Below are 21,572 nucleotides of genomic sequence, written 5' to 3' on the forward strand. Positions count from 1 at the left end.
AGGAGGACGGCATTTATCCACAGGAAGCCAAAGGGAACTCAAGATGCGCTTCTTCTATTACTGTTGATCTTGTTCACACTGGTATTTCTGCCAGGAGGATGACTACTATCCCTTCTACTGTGTGAGGCAAGCTGCGATGACCGTGAGAGGTGGCTTGTTCAATTTACAACCCAAGCTTTCATGAGGAATACCCCAACCTACATGCGCGAAGGCGGCAGGCGGGCAGGCGGGCGGCGCGGGCTGAGGGGGCGAGGCGGAGCGGCGCCGTCAGGTAGGGGCTCGCGTCTCCCGCCGCCGCTGGCGCGGGCGGAGAGGGGGCTCTCGGCGCCGGGAGGCGGGAAGGCGACCCCCACCGGGGAGGCGTGCCCCCCGCACGCCTCCGCTTCCCCCCCGGGGAGCGGGCCAGGTGCTCTCCCGGCGGCGACGGGGCAGCGCCAGCGCGCCCGTCGCCCCGTGCCTCCCCGGGGCAAGGGCGGCTCCTGGCCGGCGGGGGCGGGCGGGCCGAGCCGGGCCCGGCGGGGGCGGCCGCCCAGCTGCCGCCCGCGGGGTGGGTGCGGTGGGCCGGCCGCGCCCCGCCCGCCTCCCTATTGTCTGGCGGCGGCGTGTGAGCGGCCGGCGCTGTCCCCGCGGCCGGGGGGCATCGCCTGCCGGGGGCGGCGGGCTTCGGGCTGCCTGGGGGAGCCAGGGCGGGGGGGAGCCGGGGCGTCACTTCGAAGCGGACTGCAGCGTGCCCCCCCTCCCCTGGCCCGCAGCGGGGCTGAACCCCTCCGAGTCCGAGGACGATCTCCTCTCCCCGTTCCTTCCTCCTCCGCCCTGCGCCAGCGGTGAAGCCGGGAGCCGGGGCGTGGCTTTGCTCGCCACAGGGCGGAGGAAGACCCGTCTGACTCCTCCGTCGGAAGGAAGGGAGAGTCAAGAAGTTCAGTCCCGGTGCGCCCGGAGGAGCTGGCGAGTTCCCGTCCGCTGCCACCGGGCTGCCCGCGCTGGCGCTCGGGCTGACGGACTGACGGACGGACGGACGGACGGACGGACAGACTGACAGCAGCCGACGAGCCATGAAGTTCTGGCTCCGGAGTTGTCTCGCATCCCGTGGCGTTGCAGAGTGGGGGCGAGCGTGGAGGAACAGTACGGTGTATGTGCAGGCAAAGTTGGGGAAGGTGTCTGGTTTACTCTTCCGGGGGTGTCTGGGTTTTGGGGTGCGCTCTGATGCTCGGCTCTCCCCTAGATCAGGATGTGCAGCACTGGAGATCAACACCGAGTTCAATAAACCACGTAATGGAGGCAGTTCTGGATCTCTACAAGGGCTCAGAGTATCTGCAGTAGTGAACGCTGTCTGGTAGGTACTTGTGCTTTATTTCTGAGCTGCTTGGACTTTGTGGAAGGTTAAATAGTTAACAGAAGGACGGAGAAGTTTACTTTGCACAAAGCGTCGTCATGTAAAACAGCGAAGGCTGAGATGTCTCTTGGTCCGCAAGCTGGAGTAGGTGCCACTTGTTTTTGAAATAGAGATGTACAGAGGGCATGCTGGGGATGTCAGAGTGCGTATGAACATTATGTAAATAAAAAGTGGATTTTGTTACGAAACTTGTAACGTGAAAACAAATATTCCATTAAATATAGGAACAAGAGGGGAATTTTAAAAGCTGTGCTGTTGGTTTTGACCAGCAGTCTGGTTTTTGCTTGGTTTTGCTTAGAAGGCTTTCACACAAAAAAAAGAAAGCTTCTGCTTAAAGAAACCCTGTTTAAAACAACCTGCATGATGCAAACTATAGGACTGCCCTGAATTACGACCTGTTTGAGCGAGCACGCATCGTTCAGAAAACCGTTTTGTTGCTGTCTTTAAATATTGCCAGCAAGGCAGTCTGTTTCACTTGTGTTGCTAAATGAATTCCCCTAAGCCCATGAGAAGCAGATGCCATTTTTTGTAACTGAAATTATTTGCTTTTAACTTAAGGCTAGTGGCTCTTGTATCTTTGCTAGACTGAAGAGCCTGCTGCTATCACATTTGGGTAATGTGTGTGTATGCTACGATTGTCCCCAAACTTGTCTTTGTAAACGAGTGGTTTGAGGTAGAGCTTTTCCTTGTGAGGCATACTTTTGTACTCTCTTAATGTTTCTTATGACTCTCTTCTGGATTATGTCCTCTCTTGCAACACCCTTGATGACCTGTGTGTGCTTTAGCTGGATCCAGTGTCCTGGTGTCCAGCCTTAATTGCTGTCATTTGTCACTGTTGGTTATTATTGGAATAGACGATATTTATCACTGCCTACTGATCTATCATTGGAGACTGTTACAGCCGTGTATTGAACAGTTCTGCCGTTTGTAGATTCTCAGTACTGAAGAATTTCTATCAACTAATGGACTTGGTACTATTGATAGGATTCATTTTGTTCCTAATGTACCGGCAGGACTGTTTCTTGCGTCTTTTGCTTCACTGAGCAGTCTATAGCATTTCACTTAAGCTTATTGCTCTCCTTGGGCTTTCCCCCTGTTTTTTTCCCCTCATTTCTCTAGATGTAGCGTGAGGGAAGGGGTTAAATTTCGGTTAACGTTTTCATCCAGCTGTGATTAACACTGGTGACCCTTTTGTTCAGATGTGACTTTAGAAGAGTCTTATTTAAAAAGTGGTCATATAGCTTTGAAGTCAGATTCCTTCCTCAAGTTTGAGTTCAGGATTTTTTCCAGCTTTATGGAACTGGAACTTTTAAAGCACCAAGTACATATAAAGGGGGTTTAATTCTGTTTGCACGTAATAAATGTAACCAAGGCACAATCACTTGTAGCTAAGCTATGGCTAATCTTTATTTGGGCGATCAGTTTCTCTTTACCTGTCAAGCTGAGATCTAGTCAAGAATTACACGGTGTCAAATTCAGTGTTTTTATGGTTTCCAGTTTTTAGAAATCCTGAGTCTGCTGTGTACGTACCTGACACCTAACATAAGGAACTCCAATTTCTCCAAACCTCCACCACACCCATGTTTCTTAAACGTTAAGGAGTAAAACTGCACCTCAGAACCCAAGTGTCAAGACAAAACAGTTACCTTGAAAAAGTGTGATAGAGTGCCCATAGGCCTTTTTTCCCAGCTTCAAGAGCTACTACAGGAATTCGTCTTACTCCTACGGCCCTCTTGATCTGAGCCATTTGCTGCTTTTTCAGTTGCATGCTGCTTTTTCAGCTGCTTCTGGCAGCTGAACACTCGGCACTCAAATTCACAGACCGTGTTACTGCAACAGGTACAACATCTCTTATTAGAAGAGATCACTAGGTAGTTTTAATGTTACGTCATCATATAGCGTTGTGAGCTTTTATTTAGGACTGGGTCTGAGACAAAAATGCTTATCCCGCTCAACCTTTGGTGTGGGACATGAAAGAGACTTGCTGTTTTCTTAGGAGTAGGGTACACTTTAGTTTAGCTGTCCAGGCTTAAACCAAAGGAGGCCGCAAAGGAATGGGGAGAGTACCAAGGTTTCTTGAAAGGCACGATGGGTGAGACAGGTGTTAGGAAATCTCTCTCCTGCTGCCAGAAGTGTAACAGGCTTAATACTTCAAGGGCAGAAAGCAGGATTTAAAGAAAGGATCTATAGCTTCTGCTTTTAGGAAGCGTTTTGTTTTTCACTCCCTTTGCCAGTTTCTCACTAGCAGCTGTTTAACTAATGGCAATTACCCTTCTTCCCAGGACTACCATGTTACTCTACTTCATGTTTCCGGCGGAGAGCAGAACTTCATTTGTGACCTTGACACAGTGTTGCCGTTTCCGTGTCCTTTTGACGTGTACAGTGTGGAGGCCTTTAGGTTGGATGACAGCCTTCATCCAGAATTTCGCAGGTGATGACACAAAGACCATGAATGTTATTTCATGAAATCAAAGCTGAAGGTCTCTTTGTGGCTGCATAGTGACAGAGGTTTTCTGCTATGCTCCAGTAAAATAGATGCACTGTGTTATTTTTCTAAAGCTCTTTACCTTAGTCATCAAAAGCCCTTTTCTTTCCCACTCTAGTTTCTTGTTAACTAGTTAACTGCTTGGCATAATATTGCTGATTTATGTATTTAATGAAATTAATGCTCCTTGATGGGAGGAAGGGTCTCTTGTTCTGAGTGACTAATACAGTATTGTATACATGGATCTTTTGATACAGTGTTGCATTATTATTTAGGAAAATCAGAATGATTCGGGCAGATTTGTATTTGAAGACGTTTGCTTCAGACAGATCTCATATGAAAGATGCAAACGGGAAATGGCAGAAACCTCCTCCTTCATACCCTTGCATTGAAACTGCAGGTAAGCTGCCAGAGCTCCTTTTTCCTGCTTAACGGTGTTGAGTGACCTAGTCAAAGATGCACACAAGAAATAAATATGCTTCCATAGCACGTGTCTGGAAGCACATCCAGCTAGCTTATTATTTCCTGTGGAAAAAAAGGTAGGGCTATGAAGCATTTGGCGCTTCCTTTTCTGAGCGTGTAAAGTCTAGCATGCCTCCTGGCATTTACCATTATCAAACATTAATTACTGATCTTCGTAAACTGAGCAGAGAATGAGAGGTGGGGAATACTGTTCTCTCGTTACAGCAGGGAACTGAAGCAAAGAGGCCAACTAACTTGCTTAGGGGGCACCAAGTGAATTTTTAACGCACTGATGATACCACACTTTAGCTGGCAGGTCCCATCCTGCCAGAGCAGGTTATTTGGACGGGAGGAAGTTTTCAGGCTCCGCTCAGCATGCTGGGTTTGCCTGCATGAGATGTCTGAGGTTTCTCTACCAGGTGAGTGGACCTGAGGACACTTTAAGGCAAACTGGCAAGTGAGCAAACTTGTCCCCAAGCCTTAAGCCTCTTTTAAGTGATAGTCTAGATAATAGCCTCTGGGCCAAGCAGAGAGTGAAGTAAAGACTTGCCATCTCTTCTATTCTATAGAGCTCCTTAAACCATTCTTACCACACAGTGTTTCAGCTTATTCTAGTCATGTGTTTGGCAAGCTGGCTAACACTTGCCTTGTGTGTGTTTGTTCTCTCATTTTCTTCCCAGATGGAAAAAAGTGTGGTGAAGTTTTGCTTTGAAAGAGTTTTCATGTTACTGCTCTGCATGTTTGGTTTTGTTGCTTTTTTAATAATGCAGTACTGCTATGTATTTATGTTAGAGAAGGCAGGGTCAAAGAAACATGTTTTGTGTTTAGGTCCAAGTTTATCGTGGTTTTAAATTGCTGGGAAGTTAATTCTTAATCTTTGCTTTGGCTTCTAAGGAAGCTTGGTGTTTCACGCTAGAGTAGAAATGAATGATGAATGCGGGCAGGAGCACAGCTGTAGTAGTCTTCATTGTGAAGCTTTAAGTGTTCTCTAGACAGTCCAGGTTATGAAGCACCTTAAATTCTATGTCTTGGTCCTTATCTCCAGTAAAGGTTTATACAAAGGTAGTGCAGCGAGTGGAGGATGCCTGGACTGCAGTGGCCGGTTCAGTGTTAGCTGGGGCCTCCTGGTTGCTGAGGACTTTCTGCCTGGGGAAACCTTATTCTGCAGACACCAAGGTCAGTGAAGAAGGAGGGGGAGGAGGTGAAGTTGCCTCCTCGCCATCAGCTTTACAGTGGCAGTTCTTTGCTTGTACTTCTGACACACGCTGCTTCTGCAGGCGCTCGGCAAAGTGGCTCTCAACAAATGTGGCTTTTCTGTCTGTAGCTTACTGTGGTGCTCAGTGAGTAAACCACACTGGTGGGGCCACCTCACGCATCAGTCTGAGGTGACAGCAGGAAGGTTAAACACAGCAGGTTCACCAAAACAGTCGGGAGGAGGGTTAATTGGAGAGAGAAAGGAGCAAAGAGGGGAGGGGATTCACTTAGTCCCTCTGATGGGACACCAGGGTTAACCAGCATTAGAAAAAGGGCTGGTCTCCGCTAATCATGGTGCAGCAAGTAGCTCCTCCCTGTATTTGGGGCCCTAAATGAGCGCTTGGTGTTGACCTATCCCCCTGGAATGAAAACCTTTTACAAGAGCTACAGAAAGATTGTTAATTATAGAAAAGCTATCATCGCACACACCCAGCTTGCTACCTGTAAAATTAAGCATCTGTTCAGAATGATTAGAGAGAAAAAGGACTGTCTCTTCACATTGTTTTTTGAACTTGTATATTCTGAATAACGGTTGTGACTGTTCTCCTTCTTAACAGCCTCTATCCTGAAACTAGATTAAACCAGGCAAAGTCTTGTGTCTGAGCCTCACTAAAGGGAGTGTGTCATGGATTGCAGGCACTGGGAACCAGCTGAGGATGGCAGCTCAGTATTTAAATCACAGGACATACTCAAAGTAGGGAGGGATGAGAACCTAATGCTCTGCAACAGCTTAAAGGGTCGGTTGAGCAATGCACAGGAACTCTGTATATGTATGATTCAGTCACCTACTTGAAGGGTAAAAAGTGCTTAACATAAGCCGTTCATCTAAAATGTGGATCTTTATATTCTCAGTTCTGCTATTGTCTAACCTGGGCAGTGCATGCGATGCCCTGGGCACTGGGTTAGCATCTATATAGAGGATGTTAGCAGGCAAATTTCTGCTGCTGTGCACATTCACCATCAGTCTTGACATCACTCAAAAATAGCAAGTAATGACATCTTCACTCACTCAAAGCATGCCTGCCACAGCAGCATCATGCAGAAAGAGCTGGCATTTCATCCAAACACTGATAAATCAGACCTTTTACACAGGTGCATCTGGTTAAATCCAGAGCTGCCCCCTCTTCAGAGAACTCTGAGCACCAGTTTATCAGGAATCCCAAGTTCCATCATCTCTATCTCTTCTGGTGAAGCTGGTTCAGAGAGACGGAAACCACAGATCAACTCTCCCACTCTGCAGATGACTGCCCCGGCAACTGGCCTCCTATCCGTAGTCCATACTGGCACCCAAGGAATCTGTGTGTTAGCAGCCTATCTGCATAACCAACCAGCTGTGCTGCATCTGGCAACAGAAAGTGTAAGTTTCTACATTCAGCCAGCCCTTATGACACAGAAAAAGAAATGTCTGGATGAAGTGAATCAATCCCACCGTTGTTCAACAGTCTGTCTCTGCTGTTAACATGCTGAGTAAATTCTCTGGAACTAATGGGAGATAGACTAATAGAATATGTATGTAACAATACACCTATGTAACAGTGATATACATGTAAGTATCTTTGAAGTTTTTATATTTTTCCATACTTAACAAATAAAATGATTCCTTTATACTTAAAACCGTTACTGTGCTTTTCCTCACCAAGACTGAAGTCCATCACAAATGTTTATTGTAGTCTCAATCCCAGTAGGTTTCCAAGGCCTGGCTGCTGGATAAAGCCTTGAGCGGCCTGGTCTTACCTGATTTGAACAGGAGATTGGACTAGAGACTGCCTGACCCTTCTAACCTGAATTATTCTACCAGTCTGTGATTCTATGATGTGCTAGTATATAAAGTAGAACAGATCCAAAACCAGATAATTCCATATCCCATCTTAGTTTATTTCTGTAATCCCATGTTTAGGGCACTCTTCTAAGATGTGGGAGACTTTGCTCCAAACCCCCAATCAATGTGATGGCTTTCCTGGGTTCCCCTGCAAGGATGCAACTTGATACCACCTCTAAGGAAATTCAGCAGCAAGCCACCCTGTATGGGGGAGGCTTTCTCATTCCCTTCCCCCCAGCCGTATGTTCCTGCTGATTTCCTTATACCAGCAAGAGCAGCTGTCTGACCTTACAGCAAGCCAGTTCAAGGGGCCAAGAGGCAGGAAAAAAAACTCCACTTCACTTCTTTCTGTCAGTTTAGCTTCCTACCCTGGATTACCATGGGGCCAGACAAATGCCAAGTACAACCGCACAGGGGCAGGTGACAATGCGCAGCCAGCGTAAGAAGGAAAAGCAACTGCATCTTCCAGCAACCGCCAGCACCAGAACAGTTTAACTGAAATGGCAGGCATTTAGTTCTGCCCTCATACAGCACAGAAACCTAGATACTTACCTGGTTTTACATAGTGCTTGGGAGTTCAAGATTGTACTACTAAGTCTATGATCCTTTTGTCTGTCTGGCCTTTAGGCTTCTGCCAAATAAGCGTAACTGATAAAATTAGTGACTAAACTGAGATGCACTATCTTGTTTATGTAAGTGATGATAGAAATCATAACATAAAGAATATCTCACTTCTAAAATGTGGTGACATTTAACAATTTGAGCTACATTGTTCAGCATTTTATGCATGTATTTTTCCAAAAGCTTTTCTTGCAGCATGTAAACGCTCTTTTCAATTTGGGCAAAGTAGATGGAAAAGTAATATGCTTATGGTGGGACGTCTGTCTTTGATTTGACATATTAAAAACCAAGTTCATTCTTACATAATCAAAATAAAAGTTTTTATTCAGTTCATTATATTTCTGATTGGGTATTCTATTTGCCCAAATACTTACTCTGTGTAAAGAAATGTAAACCATAAATACAATGTAAGAGCAGCAAAACAAAACACACATACTCAAAACAAAAGCAGGGAGAACTTCTTTCTTCACTTCACTTCACTGTCCTTCCAAGGAATAGCTGTAGTCAGTCTGTCTGCCAAATCGATGCACAAAGTCTGGAAGGGGGAACACTGAGCCCCATCCCACTTTGGGATTCATACTGATGAAATCATCCAAGTTCATCTTGGAGTCTAAAAAGGGACCAGAAAAGAGAAATATTAAAGTTCCTGATGCAGCTTCCGTAGCACAGGTATGTATCTATAAAGAAAATGCCAGAAAAACCCTCTTTGATAGTTCAGTTCAAAATAGTGAAGAGTTCATAGCGCACTTGCTGAGCAGCAGTCCAGCAAGATGCTGCAAGATTGTACGGTGCTACGGAAACATCTATTTCCAGTCTCTGAAATGTTGCTTTTGCCCCTGATCCCTCTCTCTGCCCATGGCAATAATCACATTACTGGATCAGTAAGCATCCTTAGTCATTAGAAACCAGCGTGTGTAGGAAAGAGTAAGATATTTCCCTGCAACAGCAGCCTAGAAGGGTTGACTAGTGTCGGAGAACTCGAGTGCAAGTAACAACCAACACAGGGAACTGCAATGCAGCAGGTGTTCGCAGTCATCTTGCATTTACACATATCTGATTACTCAAAGGCAGGGGAGATACTATTCCTCCATTAAGTTCTAAATCAAAGCCAACTGAGTCAGCTTTTGCACTGACTACAGAGGAACTGGATCAGAGCAGCAGTCAGAATTGGAAGTTGCTTAGTGTCTCTCAGAAGCGATGAGCCCCTTGGCAAACCTACAGTTTGTTACTCCCCAGACTGCAGTATTTGCTCTGTATCTGCTTTCCCTCCAGCCCTGAACTTTGTCCTCACACCAGCCCAACTGCAAGGCCAGAATATGCAGACTGGAGGAAACGTCTGATGTAACCCAGTCTACAGCTTAGAGGGATGCTCAGGCGAAGAAGGGCACAAACCTAGGCTGGGGGCAAGCACTTTTCTTTTGAATCCTGAACCACTGAATGAAGTCAGAGGGGGAAAAGGTTAACTGCCGTAGTTTCAAGAGAAAAGTAACCATGGCTGCTCTTTGCCAGGAGTCTGATCTGCTCTGACCCCTGTAGGAAAGGTAGAAACCATTCTGTCCCGTTCGTGGATCCCAGAGAGCTCAGTGGAAAGTGCTGGTCTGCAGTTTTAGGTTTAGGTGCCTTATGCATCCTTTTTCCGGAACTGGCCCGGTACAAGCTTTGCTGACTCAGAACCATGCTGATCAGAGGTTTCCGATTCCTCAGCCTATTCAGCTCTGACTACAAACATCCGTGGGCTTGTTTTATGTTCTCACTGACGATCTGCACAAATAATCTTTTTAAATGTCCATTTCAAGAAAACTGGAAGAGAATGAGTTTAAAGAACAGAGTGGGAGAACCATTGGATTTACCGTGACAGCTTTCCTGCTGTACTTAAGTATTTATTTTAATACAGATTATTCATGTGCACATTTAAGGATAAAGAACCAAACAAGAGTAGGCTCTAATGAATGGATTATAAAATCCATAGGATGGAATTTGCTTCAGCTGCAAAAAGCTTGTGTAATTAGGCTTACCATTATGGACAGCGTAAGTGAGGAAGGGAAGATGATGTCTGGGAATCCCAGACCCAGGAGTCCCAGCCATAACCCAGCCCCTAAAGCCCTCTGTTTGCACCACACCTACACTATGGCACAGCTTTGTGATTTGCCTAATCCCAGCTCTCGCCACTTCTGAGGTCTAGCCCCTAACTCTTTTCTTGTTAACCTGTTTGGGCCCTGCACATGGAAAATCCTTATGTCCAGCCAAGCATGGTCCTACTGCTGAAGTGGGTCTGGCAGAACGGGGCCGATTTCTATCTGTGTGGGAATTTAATATAGCACAAGCCCAGCAATTTGCTGTTGTAGCTCAAGAACAATTAGTAGCGCATAACAGCACTTGCTTACTGCTAGACTGGTAAGCCTGTTCTCCAGTTCCCAACTTGTCTTTTCCTCCCAGATGCTTTTGTTTTAAAATTAATGTGATTCTTCATATAGTTTAAGATTTGAAAGATACATAATTCCCTGCTTTATGTGCACTGAGTGTAGCAGAATAGTAACTTCATAAAACTGTTCTGTGAATGGTAAAGAAGCCCAAAGTGGGTTGTTCCAGTAGAGTTACAAACACAGCTGCTGCTGTTAACAACTTCAAGTTGCTGTCACAATGTCTGTAGGAAGTGAAATATTCTCTTAAATTCAGAAAGATTGTGGCAGAGCATAACACAGTCCATCAGAGAGGTTTAATGAAAGGAAAAATTGTTTCAACAAAGCAAACAGGAACATTCCTGTGAAGAGCGGATGGTCTAAGAACCGGTCAGTAGGTGGCACTGAAGCAGTATGAGAGCTATCCATCGGAAAAAACAGTGAGACCTCTCCCGTTTTATTCAATTCAGGAGATAACAAGTCTCTCTATGCCTCTCTTCTTACTCATGCGCTGTATCTGAATGCCATTCATGTTATGTTAGACCTTGCAGCTTTAGGAAACAGCTCAGCAAAATGCATGAGAACACCACGAAGCCCTCGTCCTGAAGCAGATGAAGAATGACAAACAGCAGAATTTACAAAAGAGACATTTGGATGCTTCAGTTGACAATCCAGGAGGATTTCTCCATAAAAGCAAGGAGGAGCATACTTTATAAAACATTTATACAAGGTCAAGAGCACCAGAATTTTTTTTTTTTTTTAAGATTTACATTACACTTGCAGTCCTCCTCAGGTGCTGCGGCTATTATACTAGCTTGCATTTGTGCATGCTCAGAGCCAATGCTTCCTCTTCGATGAAACCCACTTTGTTACACACACACACACAGTCAATGAGACCTAGCTGGCACATTCTGGGATATTCCCGCATAATTTTATTTTTTTAATCAAGTCTGACATCCCAAGCAGGGATGGAATAAAAGGCCACGCACTATCAGATGGCATTGTTAGCCATGATACTTGTGGCTTCTGCCAACAGTAGCTCGAAAGCAACGTTTCAGCCAAGCCTCAGCTTGGCTCACAAACCTTGGACTAATTCTGCATAACGACAGCTGCCGAAGGGCTGCTGGAGGTGAGCAAGTCCGAAACAAAGTCTCCAAGATCAGCTCTGCTGCTGCCTAACCTTGGGGGCACCTAAAATACTTAGAAAGTTGGGCTCTTCACAGACTTGCATAGGTGTCTACAGTTCTCTGTAGATCCCCCTCCCTTGCCTGAGGAGAGAGAGAAGTGTTTGGGCAGGCGGAGTCGGAAAGGCTATTAGCACACTCAGCCGGAAGGTGCTGTCCCCACAGCTGAGACATAACCGACTGTGCAAACCACCTTGGTCCATCTCGGTGTAAAACAAAGCTGGTCACCTTAAATTATCTTTCACAGAAAGCGGCGTAATTTCAGTGAGCCACTCATGGAATTTAAATACTTCTATCCTTAGTTGTACCTTTATTGCCTCTACCCCGACTTGATTCTTTACTTCCACAAAAGCTCATGAAGTAAGGACCTAACCTGACAGACTGGAGTTTTATTCTCAAATGAGAAGAGCAGAAGTTTCCCATGAAGTGCATATGAGCTACTTGGATCTGTATCAGTGCTTCTTTTTTGCTTTCACTAGGATCCTACCACCACCTCAGAGAGGAGATACAGAAAGAAACTGCAGACATCTGCCCGGCCTCTGCCTAGCAGCTTGCCTGTTACATAGATGTGTCACAGACAGCGCCTCCAGAATTTCTCAGATGTCCTACTCATGCTCTTCAAAACAAAAAAAAACACCAAGTAAACCCCCATCATTTATGACTACCAGGGATTTTAATAATACTAAAAAAGAACAAAAAGCCTTTACAAATCAGTCCTGTCAGTGTGCTCCCAAAGACCTAGGGAGAACTGAAATTCAAACCAATGCTTTTAAGTGTTAGACCTGATGCTAACAGTTGTATATAAGCAGTAAGAGCATCTGTTCTGAGTAATTTTGAAATGCACTGTGCAAGCTGTATTTTACACAGGCTTGCAGTAAGGAGGGCTGATCTCATCAGGACTCATGAAGTAAGAGGACTTAAAAGAAACCCCCCTGCTGGGCTCACCAGCCCTAGAATGATGAATCCGTGCACCAAATTGCATCTTCTTAATTTTTATTATTTGAACAAAATACCAGACTGGCCCCTGTTTTCTTTCAACTGGCAACCAGGTGGGACCAGGCAAGTCTGCTGCAGCTCAGGTATGCTTATTCCAGCAGAGCTGCTTTGAGAATAGGGCTAGGTGAGAAAGCACCGTGCACACAGTTAGGTTAGCCAGCTTCTCCTGGCACGCATGGCAGCAGAGCAGAACAGAGGCCCAAGCAATGCCAGAAAGAAACACAGAGGCCTAGCTCTGGAAAACGGCTAGAGCAGAGCCAGTTGCAAAAGGCTAACGCTTGGCATATGAGTTCTGATAAGATATTGAGGAGTTTCAGGTTTTTTTATTCAGTCAGTTAGTTTGGTGTTGTTTGTGGGGGTTTTTTGTCTTAAAATAATGCTAAGGTTCTTAAAAAAAAAAAAAAATCACGTGGTTCCAACTTCAATTTTTTTAAGCATGGACTAGAATTTATAACTGAAGCTTATTTTAGAAGGTTTATTTTGCAACTCCATGACCAGCACAAAAACAGTTTAAGAATTATTCCTTTTGAGTTAATATTAAAAAAAAAAAAAAAAAAAGCTGAACTGGTTACTGATAGAGATTCCTTGATTCCATTCCAAAAGGAATGTCACAGTCATTAAACATTTCCTGGTATATTTCATAAAAAAAAACCCTATCACTGGTCCCAGCATCCTGTCCCAGCTCAACACTGGGTAATTACATTATTCTACCTATGGTCTTGTTTAACTCACATTTGACTTGGACACTATGGAATTTCCTTTTCCAAAGTGCTATATTCAGACTTAACAGCTGTCCTGCTCTGGAAGAGGCAATATTTTAGTATCGAGAGTAAACATTCTTGTCTTTTTAAGTTTATTAAAAGCTTTAAAACCCTGTGGGATAAGAAGAGCAGTGTCTATAAATGTAACTAATATGCTTTAACACAGCAAATTGTAGCAACACAATAGTACCAGAGCACCGATTACCTTTAAATAACAGGAGTTCATGGACACATTTCACAGCACAATGCTCATACGTTAAAAAAGACGGACACATTTTTATTGCACTTTTTCAGCCTTCACGCTTTTTTTTTAAACATCAAAGAAGACATACAGCACACAGAAGTAACAGAAGAACCTTGTATGCTTTTGTATTGGGTTTGCCTGGCAAGGTTTTGGTAGCAGGGGGGCTACAGGGGTGGCTTCTGTCAGAAGCTGCTAGAAGCTTCCCCTATGTCCGATAGAGCCTATGCCAGCTGGCTCCAAGACAGACCCACCACTGGCCAAGACTGAGCTAATCAGTGACAGTTGGTAGCACCTCTGGGATAACATAGTTAAGAAGGGGGAAAAAAAACCTGCGCACCACCAGCAGCAGTCAGAAGAGAGGCATGAGAACATGTGAGAGAACCAACTCTGCAGACCCCAAGGTCAGTGAAGAAGGAGGGGGAGGAGATGCTCCAGGTGCTGGAGCAGAGATTCCCCTGCAGCCCCTGGTGAAGACCATGGTGAGGCAGGCTATGCCCCTGCAGCCCATGGAGGTTAATGGTGGAGCACATATCCACCTGCAGCCCCTGGAGTACCCCATGCCAGAGCAGGCAGATGCTCGAAGGAGGCTGTGACCCCATGGAAAGCCCACGCTGGAGCAGGCTCCTGGCAGGACCTGTGGACCCGTGGAGAGAGGAGCCCATGCTGGAGCAGGTTTGCTGGCAGGACTTGGGACCCCGCAGGGGACCCACGCTGGAGCAGTCTGTTCCTGAAGGACTGCACCCCGTGGAAAGGACCCATGCTGGAGCAGTTCGTGAAGAACTGCAGCCTGTGAGAAGGACCCATGTTGGAGAAGTTTGTGGAGGACTGTCTCCCATGGGAGGGACCCCACACTGGAGCAGGGGAAGAGTGTGAGGAGTCCTCCCCCTGAGGAGGAAGGAGCAGCAGAGACAAAGTGTGATGAACTGACTGCAACCCACATTCCCCGTCCCCCTGTGCCACTGGCAGGGAGGAGGTAGAGAATTTGAGAGTAAAGTTAAGCCCGAGAAAAGGGGAGGGGTGGGGGGAAGGTGTTTTAAGATTTAGTTTTTATTTCTCATTGTTCTACTCTGATTTGATTGGTAATAAATTAAATTAATTTTCGCCAAGTCAAGTCTGTTTTGCTTGTGACGGTAACTGCCAAGTGATGTCCCTGTCTTTATCTCGACCCATGAGCCTTTTGTTATATTTTCTCTCCCCTGTCCTGCCGAGGAGGGGAGTGATAGAGCGGCTTCGGTGGGCACCTGGCGTCCAGCCAGGGTCAACCCACCACAGCTTTTGTAATCATCTTCTCAAGAGCTTAGGAATTTGGCTACTCTAAATTACAGCAAAATAATAATAAATAACAATATAAATTAATATAATGCTATGATCTAAATGTGCCTCACAAACAAATTGATACTAAAACAATATGTGGTCAATTCTGTCAGCCATTAAATTGCAGTCACCTCTAACATGAAATATGTAAGCAATTTAATCTTGTGCAAACACAAATTAACATGGAAAGCAGAGTACTCTATCTAAGTGAAACAACAGGGAGAAAACAGTTATCTGCAATGGAATTTGGCATAGATGTGAACATTAATACCCCAAGCTCTTGGATGATAACAAAAGGTCTGCCACCCAGTCTTCCATCAAGTTTAAAATAAGGCGCTTTTATGCCTGATAAAACTGTGCTGAGACACTACTTTACCAGTCTCTAAAGGAATAGAATTACCAGTTCCACTTGTTGACAGCAATGTTTTTAAACCTGTATGTTGCCCTGCAAGGACAAGTGGTCATGTACAGAACTGCATCACTGAAACACAGGGCTTAGATTCAGCTAAAAGTTAAAGCACGTGCTTGTTCCACAACAGTTAAACCTAGACTCCTCACTGACTTACAGCACTGTGCGCACTGAAGCATGCATCATTGTAAGATATCTCAAGTGAATACAGGGAAGAAAAAAAACAAAGCTGGAGAAACTGGTACTGAATGGAAGTTGAACTAAACATCCTGGATCTAATACGATTTATTCCTGTTCTGACCCAGATCTTGAAGCTACCAAGTGAATGACCTTCCACCTTCAGTGGGTGCAGGGTAACGAGCTTCCTTCATCTGCAACATTCAGCCAACTGACCAGGAGACCAGGGCACATCAGTACAGAGCTGGAATACTGTGTCCAGTGTGGAGCTCCTCAGTACAAGATAACCCCCAAAACAGTGACATACTGGACTGAGCCCAGAAGACGAACATCAAGTTGTTTGGGGCGGGAGAAGATGGTATTCAAGGAGAGGCTGAGGGAACTGCACCTGTTCAGTCTTAAACAGAGAAGGTGAAGGGGAGACGTTTCTGCTGTCTACATCTACCTGATCAGAGAACACAGAGAAGATGGAGCCAGAGCCTTCTTGGAGGAGCATGGCAACAGGACAAGAAGCAAAGAACAGAGTTGGAACATGGGAAATTCTGATTAGATACAAGGAAAATATTTTATTTTTTTTTACCATGACAGTGGTCAAATATTGGAACAGACTGCCCAGAGAGACGGTGGAATCTCCATCCCTGGAGGTGTTCAAGGCGAGACTGACCAGAGCCCTAAGGAACCCTTGTTTTGAGCAGGGGTTGGACTGGATGACCTATGGATGTGCCTTTCAGCATGGCAAGGTACAGAGCAAAGAAATAGAGCATGGCAGAAACTGAAGAGCTATGTATCTTTCACTATCTATTAACATTGCAGAGACAATCTGGAGGTTAGTTGAGACCCTGTGGCTGCTACTTAACAGTGAGGTAAAGCTCAGCCAAGCAAGAAAGATCAGGGGAGAGTTACAGGGTTTGCAGTGATGGAGTCATTCACTGCAGCTGGAGGTACATGTACACATCTGAAACTGTCCGAGTCATTCTGTAACTTGCTATCTGCAAGTAATGTTTCCTACAATTCTGATTTGAGTAGAAGTTTTCACCCTCCTGGTCTGGCCTGATCTATATTCCTCGTACTTTCATTAGCTCTCAACTATCACAAGAATAAGGTTTCCCCAGGCAGAAAGTCCTCAGCAACCAGGAGGCCCCAGCTAACACTGAACCGGCCACTGCAGTCCAGGCATCCTCCACTCGCTGCACTACCTTTGTATAAACCTTTACTGGAGATAAGGACCAAGACATAGAATTTAAGGTGCTTCATAACCTGGACTGTCTAGAGAACACCTAAAGCTTCACAATGAAGACTACTACAGCTGTGCTCCTGCCCGCATTCATCATTCATTTCTACTCTAGCGTGAAACACCAAGCTTCCTTAGAAGCCAAAGCAAAGATTAAGAATTAACTTCCCAGCAATTTAAAACCACGATAAACTTGGACCTAAACACAAAACATGTTTCTTTGACCCTGCCTTCTCTAACATAAATACATAGCAGTACTGCATTATTAAAAAAGCAACAAAACCAAACATGCAGAGCAGTAACATGAAAACTCTTTCAAAGCAAAACTTCACCACACTTTTTTCCATCTGGGAAGAAAATGAGAGCACACACACACACAAGGCACATGACTAGAATAAGCTGAAACACTGTGTGGTAAGAATGGTTTAAGGAGCTCTATAGAATAGAAGAGATGGCAAGTCTTTACTTCACTCTCTGCTTGGCCCAGAGGCTATTATCTAGACTATCACTTAAAAGAGGCTTAAGGCTTGGGGACAAGTTTGCTCACTTGCCAGTTTGCCTTAAAGTGTCCTCAGGTCCACTCACCTGGTAGAGAAACCTCAGACATCTCATGCAGGCAAACCCAGCATGCTGAGCGGAGCCTGAAAACTTCCTCCCGTCCAAATAACCTGCTCTGGCAGGATGGGACCTGCCAGCTAAAGTGTGGTATCATCAGTGCGTTAAAAATTCACTTGGTGCCCCCTAAGCAAGTTAGTTGGCCTCTTTGCTTCAGTTCCCTGCTGTAACGAGAGAACAGTATTCCCCACCTCTCATTCTCTGCTCAGTTTACGAAGATCAGTAATTAATGTTTGATAATGGTAAATGCCAGGAGGCATGCTAGACTTTACACGCTCAGAAAAGGAAGCGCCAAATGCTTCATAGCCCTACCTTTTTTTCCACAGGAAATAATAAGCTAGCTGGATGTGCTTCCAGACACGTGCTATGGAAGCATATTTATTTCTTGTGTGCATCTTTGACTAGGTCACTCAACACCGTTAAGCAGGAAAAAGGAGCTCTGGCAGCTTACCTGCAGTTTCAATGCAAGGGTATGAAGGAGGAGGTTTCTGCCATTTCCCGTTTGCATCTTTCATATGAGATCTGTCTGAAGCAAACGTCTTCAAATACAAATCTGCCCGAATCATTCTGATTTTCCTAAATAATAATGCAATACTGTATCAAAAGATCCATGTATACAATACTGTATTAGTCACTCAGAACAAGAGACCCTTCCTCCCATCAAGGAGCATTAATTTCATTAAATACTTAAATCAGCAATATTATGCCAAGCAGTTAACTAGTTAACAAGAAACTAGAGTGGGAAAGAAAAGGGCTTTTGATGACTGAGGTAAAGAGCTTTAGAAAAATAACACAGTGCATCTATTTTACTGGAGCATAGCAGAAAACCTCTGTCACTATGCAGCCACAAAGAGACCTTCAGCTTTGATTTCATGAAATAACATTCATGGTCTTTGTATTTTGTGTCATCACCTGCGAAATTCTGGATGAAGGCTGTCATCCAACCTAAAGGCCTCCACACTGTACACGTCAAAAGGACACGGAAACGGCAACACTGTGTCAAGGTCATAAATGAAGTTCTGCTCTCCGCCGGAAACATGAAGTAGAATAACATGGTAGTCCTGGGAAGAAGGGTAATTGCCATTAGTTAAACAGCTGCTAGTGAGAAACTGGCAAAGGGAGTGAAAAACAAAATGCTTCCTAAAAGCAGAAGCTATAGATCCTTTCTTTAAATCCTGCTTTCTGCCCTTGAAGTATTAAGCCTGTTACACTTCTGGCAGCAGGAGAGAGATTTCCTAACACCTGTCTCACCCATCGTGCCTTTCAAGAAACCTTGGTACTCTCCCCATTCCTTTGCGGCCTCCTTTGGTTTAAGCCTGGACAGCTAAACTAAAGTGTACCCTACTCCTAAGAAAACAGCAAGTCTCTTTCATGTCCCACACCAAAGGTTGAGCGGGATAAGCATTTTTGTCTCAGACCCAGTCCTAAATAAAAGCTCACAACGCTATATGATGACGTAACATTAAAACTACCTAGTGATCTCTTCTAATAAGAGATGTTGTACCTGTTGCAGTAACACGGTCTGTGAATTTGAGTGCCGAGTGTTTAGCTGCCAGAAGCAGCTGAAAAAGCAGCAAATGGCTCAGATCAAGAGGACCGTAGGAGTAAGACAAATTCCTGTAGTAGCTCTTGAAGCTGGGAAAAAAGGCCTATGGGCACTCTATCACACTTTTTCAAGGTAACTGTTTTGTCTTGACACTTGGGTTCTGAGGTGCAGTTTTACTCCTTAACGTTTAAGAAACATGGGTGTGGTGGAGGTTTGGAGAAATTGGAGTTCCTTATGTTAGGTGTCAGGTACGTATACTGCCATTTCCCAAAAATAAGTTGAAGGTAGCTGTTAACAGCTTACTAAATCTTACATTAAATTCACTCACAAAAAGAGTTTGAGGCACTGCCTTTTGACACTTTCAATATTAAACAGTCCTAACCCCAAAGGGACTGGAATGAAAAAGATCTTAGGCAAGCTATTTTGCCAGACCAATATACACATCCAACTGTCTGCAACAATATTTAGAAGAGTCTGTTACAGAGTATAAGAAAAATTAACTACAAGCTTTACATATCCTATGATCCACTGAAACATCAAAGTTAAAACACCTTTTGATCCCTGAGTTTTTATAAGAAATCCACGTTCTGTGGTGGCCTTTCCCGATTCTCCTATTCCTTCTTACATCATCTTCGTAACACTTGGATCTCTTTTTAAACTAAACCTTTTTTGTACTATAAATATACCGATATTTTGGGAGAGAATGGATGATTCAAAACTCACAGAACTTCAGAAGTTTGCAGATTATTTTGGAGAATTTCAGAAACAGAAATTGCCACAGAAACAGAGTTTTTTCCATGCCAGATAACCGAAAGAACTCTGTAGTGATACATATTTGAAAGGCATTCTGTTGTGGCAATTACTGAATTACATTAATTGATCAAATGACAGTCCAAAGCCACCATTTATGGGTCAGTTTAATTGCTGACACCTGAATACATATAATGCTTTATTTTCCTATCCTCTGTCAGGCCTACATGGCTATTTTCACACATCTACTTCTTACAAGTACAGACATCTGCTTAAAATGCTACAAAGCTGGTAGCCTCAACAATACCCAGATAATAATTTTCACAAATCTGTTATGTACTCTTACCAATGTTAAGGCTTGTCACCTGTAGATTTTACTGGCTGTCTCGCTGTTAATTTACTATGAATGGTAAAAAGGAGCACCAGATTTAGGCTTTTTAGAAATCTGTTGTAAAAGAATAATAAATATTAATACAAAACTATAGAACGGTTGAGATTAGAAGGGACCTCCGGAGGGCATTTGGTCCAACCCCCCTGCTCAAGCAGGAACATCTAGAGCCAGCTCCCCAGCACCGTGTCCAGACGGCTTCTAAGTATCTCCAAGGATGGAGACTCCACAACCTCTCTGGGCAACCTGCTCCAGTGCTCTATCACCCTCAGAGTAAAAAAGGTGCTTCTTTATGTTCAGATAGAACAGTTTGTTACCGTAAAGATGGCTGACACTATGTCTGATCCTGCAGATATCAACTACAGAAGCACGCACTCGAAATTACTGAGAGAGAGAGAGAACAGAATACCTTACCCAGACAACAGGCTCATCTCCGTGTCCTGATTTCTGCTTCCAAAGTGGAATCTGAAAGGTATTAAGTGAGTAAATCTGAAATTAATAAAACCTTTCAGACTAATAGAAATAAATTTCAGGTTAACGTGTTATTTCTTTGCAAACCTATCCACTTCATCAGCTTACATCTGTGCTGCAGTCAGAAAATTTTCTCTAGTTTCCATCTTTCAGGAGCATGAAGTTGGAGATACTATTCTGGAGCATGTAATATAGTAATTCTCCTAAACTGATGGATTACAGGGAAGAATTCCCCCCCAGCTCATAGGGACACTGTACCTCTTCCCGTGGACCTGACCGCATCAGATAACTAGAAGATCTTACGCAGTATGGTTTGCGTGCCTCTGAGCCAAAATGAGCTACAAGAGGGTTTTGGACCGTGTCTCATTTACAGGTTGGGCTGCAACCTAAAGGCCTGGGACCACGTCTCACCTACATCGGGCTGTGGTTAAAATGCCTGGGCCCCACATCTCACCTACGCTGGGCTGCAGACTAACAGCCTGAATCTCTCCATCACATCTCATCGACTCACCATCCTCCTATCATTGGATATGAAAACAGCATAAAATTCTTCTAAAGGGTATTGATCCTGACGCCTGATGTAGTCACAAAGTTTCCAAACGTTTTCTTCGCTGTAAAACACAAGAATCGGTTATTTTTTCCCCGAACTTCACTTCCAGCACACAGAAGCCAGCCGAGCGGCGATGCCTGCTGGGAAGTCACCCCGTGCGGGCCCCGTTTGCGGCCGGAGGCTCTCCGGGTCACACGCTTGTTTCAGACAAGCCTCCCAGCCGAGGCACAGGCCGACACAACGCGCCATTATCGCTCACGACTCTCGCTGCCCCAGCGCCTCACAGAGGGGGCTCCCCCCCCCCCCGCGCACCGCCGCCCCCGGCCCCGGGCTCCCCTTACCAGTAGCAGCTGGTGTAGGCACAGGCGGGGCGGGGTGGCACGGCCGCCTCGTAGGCGGCCGCCGGCCGCGCCATGGCCGGCCTCGGCCGGGCCGTCAGGGCGGCGCAGGAAGGGCGGGGCGCGGCGGAGGCCACCGGCTAAGCCTTCCCCGAGGAAACGCGG

At 45.1% G+C, this 21,572-nt stretch overlaps 1 protein-coding gene across 2 annotated transcripts; it reads right to left on the bottom strand.

Annotated features, from left to right (window-relative positions):
• Positions 1-8,343: 8,343 nt before the first annotated feature.
• LOC132316751 (protein N-terminal glutamine amidohydrolase-like) lies at positions 8,344-21,484 on the bottom strand. 2 transcript variants are annotated; one of them, XM_059815539.1, is made up of 6 exons: positions 21,411-21,484; positions 21,031-21,130; positions 20,463-20,513; positions 18,277-18,425; positions 17,816-17,940; positions 8,344-8,644 (listed from the first exon to the last, which is right to left on the bottom strand). In XM_059815539.1, exons 1-6 carry the CDS (start codon positions 21,482-21,484, stop codon positions 8,511-8,513), a joined length of 633 nt encoding a protein of 210 aa, XP_059671522.1. In that variant the 3' UTR covers positions 8,344-8,510. The 2 variants fall into 2 exon arrangements, with proteins under 2 accessions (XP_059671522.1, XP_059671523.1); XM_059815540.1 differs by lacking the exon at positions 8,344-8,644 and adding an exon at positions 16,556-16,731.
• Between the last annotated feature and the right edge of the window lie 88 nt (positions 21,485-21,572).

Source organism: Gavia stellata, chromosome 3 (genome assembly GCF_030936135.1).
Source record: "Gavia stellata isolate bGavSte3 chromosome 3, bGavSte3.hap2, whole genome shotgun sequence".
In the NCBI taxonomy this organism is placed as follows: Eukaryota; Metazoa; Chordata; class Aves; order Gaviiformes; family Gaviidae; genus Gavia; species Gavia stellata.

What these genes read in the sequence shown, in the direction of transcription:
- LOC132316751 (XM_059815539.1), bottom strand. Translation starts at nt 21,484, where the DNA reads ATGGCGCGGCCGGCGGCCGCCTACGAGGCGGCCGTGCCACCCCGCCCC. An exon ending in GAGATGAGCCTGTTGTCTGG is followed by an intron (nt 18,426 to 20,462) that starts GTAAGGTATTCT and finishes CCTTCTTCCCAG; the next exon opens with GACTACCATGTTATTCTACT. An exon ending in CTTCATCCAGAATTTCGCAG is followed by an intron (nt 17,941 to 18,276) that starts GTGATGACACAA and finishes ATTATTATTTAG; the next exon opens with GAAAATCAGAATGATTCGGG.